We start from the raw sequence: 6,494 nt of genomic DNA on the forward strand, positions 1-6,494 counted from the left end.
CCTGACCGCGGGGGGACGGGACGGGACGGGGCCGGGCTCGGCGCGTCCTGGGCTCCGCGGCCGGGGGGCTGCGTTGGCCGGCTGAGGGCGGGGCGGGTGCTCTGCTCGTGCTCCTCTGAGCAGCGAAACTGGAGGGAAAAGTGTGACTTGGGACTTCGGCAGAAACTCGGAGTAACCTGGTTGCTTCTTTTTCCAGGTATTGATTTTAAAATTAGAACTATAGAGCTAGATGGCAAGAGAATTAAACTGCAGATCTGGTAAGGCTTTTCTTCTGGGGTTCATGCCTGGTACTGGGTGTCCGCGCGCTGCAGGGTGGTGACCTTAGCGTTAAGCTTTTATTCCAGTTGTGCTCTTCGGCAGTTTGCATCTTAAAAAGGAAAAGATCGGTTTAGTTTTCATGTCTAAAGACTGTTTTAATGACGTTTAATTAAGGCTTTAGGTGGCTTTGACGCGAGCGTGGTGGCGCGGGTGGTTCGCGTGAGCCCCCGTGTTCTGTCTGTTCCAGGGACACCGCGGGGCAGGAGCGATTCCGAACCATCACAACCGCCTACTACAGGGGAGCCATGGTAGGAGCTAAACCCCACCCGGGCCCTCACATCAGCCGGGTTTAATGTGGCACACGCACAACTGCCGGCGCGTAAACCCGGCCTAGCTTGGTATTTACGGTCGCGCTCCTGGTGTGAGCGGTGCTGGGGCCATCTGGCAGCTCCTGGAGGCCCCTTTCCCCCTTTCCGGGCCTTGCTCTCACACACCTGAGCGAGCAGGGCGAGAACTGCTGTGAAATGTTAACGTGGAACTGTGAACCAGCTGGTTTAAAAATAGTCTTTGTTAAGTTGCTCCTTTCCGCCGCGGACAAGCCTTTTAATACCTGCTTAAACTGATGGAAACTGAAACAAATCTGTCTCCTTCTTAATCTTTAGGGCATTATGTTGGTCTATGACATCACCAATGAAAAATCTTTCGAAAATATTCGGAACTGGGTCAGGAATATTGAAGAGGTAATTTCTCTGTTTATTAGAGATGCTATTCCTCCAAAGTCAGTCAGAACTTGAATTGCATTGGAAGTGTTCCGTTTGAATCCATGTGCTGAAGGGTGCTTGGAGAATAAATGGAATGAAAATCAGTCTGACCTTTGGGAGTGTCTGGGCGAGCAGCAGTTCCCTGTGCTGGCTTCCAGGAGGCAGCTGGGGGGCTGCAGCCCGACCAGTGACGAGGGCACCTAAAAGTTGATGTTCTCCCGTCACAACGAATGGTCCTGGAGCTGTCGCTGTGCAGCAGGTGCCAGGCTGAGGGCTCTGAGGGAGCCCGTAAGTCTACAGAAGATGCTCAGCACCAGCATCTTTGCTTTAAGTACTTTGATGTCCCTTGTTTTAAGTACTTGTCTTTTTGGTGATGTTTTCCTACAAAAAAACAAGCCTGAGTCTTTGGTCTGTTTCTATCTCAGCACGCCTCTCCGGATGTTGAAAAAATGATCCTTGGGAACAAGTGTGATGCAAATGACAAACGGCAAGTTTCTAGAGAGCAAGGGGAGAAGGTGAGTGCTGTGGCTTTGATGGATTTCAACTTTGATTTTGCAGAGTATTTAAGCTGTGTCTGTCAGGGTCCGGGTGCTGCTTTGATGGTATTTCTGACTGGAACTATTGCACGTTTCTCGGGCTGTAGTTGCAGGACGTTTCCCCATTGGTAAAAAAGATGAGTTTGTATTAGAAATTCCTGTCGATGACCTGGTCAAGATGTGTTAGGGGCACAGCAACGAGCTGGATTTTTTCTTATCAAGGGGAAGGAAAATTGTGTTAAAGGGTTTGACATTTAGGAAATGTCTCAGCGGCTTTCAGCCAAAAAGAGACGAGGTAGATGGAATTGTCTTTTCTGGCGTTAGCTGTCACCCAGCCAAGGTAGAGAAGGTGCTTCTGCACGCTGCAGGTGTTACAAGCCCGATGTCTAAGCGAGAAAAAAAATTAAAAGGCAAAGGAACAGCTGAAAATGTGTGCGGAGTGTAAAACAGGAAAAGAAAACCAGCACGAATAGATGCTAATGAGAATGAGATTTAGTTCCTGATTTCTGTAAATTGTTCTGCTTGAGTAAATCCCCGCGTCGCGGTGAATCGCGCCGCAGGGGCAGGGCCTGCGCGGTTGGTCGGATAATTGGGGGAACAGCTCTAAATACAGCTAACGTGAAACCTGCTTTTGTTCAGCTTGCTGCAAGTTTTGGAATTAAATTTATGGAGACCAGTGCAAAAGCAAATATAAACATAGAGAATGTGAGTACTGTGACCTTTCTCTTGTATTTATTATCTGATTTGTGCAGTAAGAGCACTTGCCTATCCCGGTGGGTTGCAAACAGCTGTTGGATACTGGGGATGGGTTGGGATGTTCACATTACTGAGTCCCATGAAGCCGTTGTCTAACCAACGTTATGCTAATTTATTTAAATTGAGTGCGGAGCTTCGGGCGTAGCAGAGGGTGTTACAGCAGACTGTAACAGAAACTCGGTGCGTGGCGTTTGATAACGGGTTTGCTAAAGGGGGGCGTTTCCCGCCCTGTAATCCCGAGCTGGGCCCGGCCACGGGTGGTTTCCAGGCTCAGAAAGAAGGAAGTGGAGTGAGAAAAGGAGCATTAAAACCTGGAGGGAGGGAAAATCCCTGAAAACTTGTCATACGTCAGGAGTTCAGTATATGCAGGAACTCAGGAATTTTTGTTTTGCTAAACGGAAGTGTTAGAATATGGTTTATCTACTGTGTAACACTTTAACTGTTCTACTTGTCACAGGCATTTTTCACTCTTGCAAGAGATATCAAAGCAAAAATGGACAAGAAGTTGGTGAGTCACTTTTATTTCATCCACACTGTATTTAAATGAAAAAAAACCCCAAAACCAAACAAAAAAAAACCTCACAACCAACCAAAAGCCAAATGGCAAGTGCTGTTTCACAGCGTATCAAAAATATTTTGTGGTCTTTTTCACAGGGGATGCACTGAAAGTTATAGAAATTAGTTTTTAGTTTTGTCAAGCAACGCTCTGACCTTGGCTTATAAACAGTTGTTGCTGCATTTCAGGAATTAGCTGCAGTGGTTGAGGTTTTGTAAATAAAATGATCTTATATTTGTTTTATTGAAAGTCAAGTGAGTGGTATTTAATTAATTCATATTAATGGTAGTTCTTGCTCTTGTGGTCTGAAAAATGGAGTAATAAATTAGACCTGTGTTAGACATGTCATAAATTAGACACTTCATATTTCATACTTCAAACTAATATGTTTAAAAATAGGTAAAGAACTCATTTTTTGGATAACTTTTTTGCAAAAACATCCCGAGAAATGATTGGGTTGTCTTTTGTACAAATAAACATCTATCAGTGTTGGTTTGTTCCTTAATGAAATGAAGCTACAGAAGATTCCCTCTGCTCTTACTGAGCGTTGTGCCTCCGGGTGACCAGACTTGTGCTGCACGTGGGTCTTTGCTGGCGATTCCGAAGTGTTTCAGCAAGAGCCAAACATGAGCTGTAATTTTTTTTTTTTTTTTTTTAATCTCAGCAGTCTTTGAGTTTATAGAAAGAAGGAGGGTTGCAGTGCCTGTTGGTCGGAGCCAAAAGCAGCAGCTGCAGTTCTCTGACTTGTAGTGGCTGATGTGAGGCTCAGATAAAGGAGCAAGGGCCCTGTTCTCGTGGCTGGCTCTGTGCGTGGCAGGCTGGATTCCCCAGGCTGCAGAGATGAAGTGCAGATGCTAGAAGCTGTTAAGTATAAATAAGTAACTTTATATTCTTTGCATCTTCAGGAAGGCAATAGCCCGCAAGGCAGCAACCAGGGAGTCAAAATCACACCAGACCAGCAAAAGAAAAGCAGCTTTTTCCGATGTGTTCTTCTGTGAGGGACACGGCCTTAATCTGAGCATCTGCTCAACTGAACTGGACTGTGCCTGTTCTGAGTGAGATTTCCTCTGTCTGTGGACTGAGCATTTTCAACATACCTTGTCACTTTGTGACCATCTGAATAAGAAAGCGTTTATTTTAGAATTGTCGGACTCTTCAATTTTGGAGACGAAACAAGTTTATTTTTGTCAGATTGCCACTGGGCACGTGCGTTGTTTAGCAGAGGGAGTACAGATCAGATGTGACCTGTGACAGAGCACCTTTGCTGACAGGCTTCGATCTTTTTGTTCATATCCGTAATGTATCCAAATTAGAAAGATTAAGTTATGATCCAAATAAGAAACTGAAATGCCAATATTAATAAAGTACAGGTATGTGTACATGTTACATGTGCATATCCATGTCTGTAGATGCAAACAGGACATCAGATAAATGCACTTAGGTAGGCAGTACAGGCTTGTACCTTTTCAGAAGGTAGAAGGACGCTTTCTGCATCTCCACCTCTTTGCTACCATGAGAAAATCCTCTATCTGCCTGTAGTTGTGTTGTTCTAGACAATCCACAAGTACAATTGAAGTTTAAAAAAAAAAAATCCTCCTCAAAGGAATCTCTATTTTTCTAAAAAACCAAAGTGTGTTGTAAATACAATGGATCCTTACCATCAGGAATTGCTTTATCCATTGTTAGGCTCGACTGGGCAAGTACTCCAGACCTTTAGGCACGTTCAACAGGAGGTGACAGCAAGGGTGAGGCCCTTGCACATGGTCTACTCTTAAAAAAGCAGCCGTGGGTCAGGTAGGGGCACTTACTCAAAATCTGTAACCTTACAATGGGTGGCTTTTCCTTCTCCAGTTGAGAACGACTCCAGATCCGTCATGACATAGTGGCTAGTTTGAAATTGTGACAAGAAAATGTATTGCACTGCTTCCAGTCGTGTGTTCTCATGCACACTTGCTCACATATGCAAATAAATATTGCACATATGAACACTTTTCTGAAAACAAACTTTTTAAAATGGAGATTTGCCTCGCTGCTCTGTTATCGGTCATTTCAGATTTCAAGCAGCAAGAAATCTGTTAATAGCCGTGCATCAATGCAGACGATGCTTAGTCCTCAGTGGAAATATTCTGTGTATTTATTCCTATAAACACAGTCTATTACATTCCAATGTATAAAATGTAACGGCCAAGTAGAGCTCCTAGGTAGCTAATTCCTCTCAGTTTAGAGGCTGTAAGCCTGACTCTTCATTAGACTGACAAAAGGAGCCAGTAAGAGCCAGCTACTTCAGAGTCTGCTGTCGAGTGATTGGAATTACAGTGTATTTAATTCAGATGAACATATCAGCTGTGTCCTGCAACTCACTGGAATTGTTAACATGCTTTGTTTACATTGACAACTGCACTTAAGGGTAAAATTAAAGCTGATTTTAAAGTTAATGAATTTACTCACCAGTTTTGTTTTCTTCAAGATTGTGGTATTATGTTCTGGCCTCAAAGTAGCACTTACAAGTGTTACTGTAGTTAAAGCTCTATCAGAATCATAATTAAACTTTATACATCTGCAGTGTGCAGTTGGGCTCAACAGGAATATTGCCTGTTTTTCTAAAATGGAAAAAGGAAATTTTACTGTATGTTACTGGTTTATAAAAATGCATTTTATATGCTACCGATTTTTTTTTTTTTTTAATAGCTAGCAGATTACAGTGAGCTCTGTTCGTGATTAAAATCGTACATAAAACTTTCCTCTAACCAGAACCTTATGGTGGGGTGTTTTTGTTTACTTGTGGCTTTTTAGTGTAAGGACTTGGTGAACGTGCACCATAGTGGATTACACACAGATGTATTTGTAGGATAAAATCATGTTCAGCTACTGAAGAGCCTTCTGGTCAGTATGTGTTAGTCAGGGGGTGGTTAACACAGAGCCATAGGGGCCAAGCACTGCTCTCCCCTGAGATAAGGGTGCTTGGAAAGAAAGATTTTGCGTGTGCTTCATGGAATTACTGAGGCGGAATTGGGGAAGTGATTAAGGCATGGTCTGTTGTTTTCTTACACAAAACTGATCTGTTTGATGGTTTGTTTCTGGCTTAGTAGTAAACGTGCGTTGTCTCACATCCATCCTTCTACTTTAACGCAGGCAGATGTTTCAGTCAGGCTTATTTTTCAAAGTGACTGGAAAAAGAAGTGATTGGTCTGACTGGATAGCACAGGCTGTCCAGCACGATGCTGGGTACGGCCTGGTGACAGCATCTAAGTTTATAACTCGAAGTGAGAAATCAAACCATAGTAATTTACAAGTGGATAAAACTTGAAGGATGGAAGTGTGATTTTTTCACTTCTCATTTTCTCTTAAGTTACTCTTTTGCATTCAGAGCTTTGTACGTGAATGCCTTTTGTTTAAACTTATGCTGGTTGTTGCACATGTTTATGTACCTAATTTATAGCGTGATTTCCTTTTACTAAGTGATTTACTCAATGAACAACTACGTTATTGCCCGATCTCAGGAAGTTTCATACAGTTACTGTGACTACAGTCATCACTGTACTTCTAGGGTATGCAGACTCTACACAGAAATTAAATCAGTGTAAGCAATATGAAACCTAAAATGCAAATGCAAGCCAGGAAAAGGTT

At 43.2% G+C, this 6,494-nt stretch overlaps 1 protein-coding gene across 1 annotated transcript; it reads left to right on the plus strand.

Annotated features, from left to right (window-relative positions):
- Positions 1-72: 72 nt before the first annotated feature.
- RAB8A (RAB8A, member RAS oncogene family) lies at positions 73-4,484 on the plus strand (the record flags this gene model as incomplete). Its single annotated transcript, XM_026864899.1, has 7 exons — positions 73-257; positions 506-566; positions 921-998; positions 1,445-1,534; positions 2,195-2,260; positions 2,769-2,819; positions 3,773-4,484. Coding segments are annotated over 7 exons (624 nt in total), but the record flags the coding sequence as incomplete, so codon positions are not given.
- Positions 4,485-6,494: the final 2,010 nt, after the last annotated feature.

The sequence above is a fragment of the Athene cunicularia genome (assembly GCF_003259725.1).
Source record: "Athene cunicularia isolate RWA chromosome 28 unlocalized genomic scaffold, athCun1 chr28_part1, whole genome shotgun sequence".
Taxonomy (NCBI): Eukaryota; Metazoa; Chordata; class Aves; order Strigiformes; family Strigidae; genus Athene; species Athene cunicularia.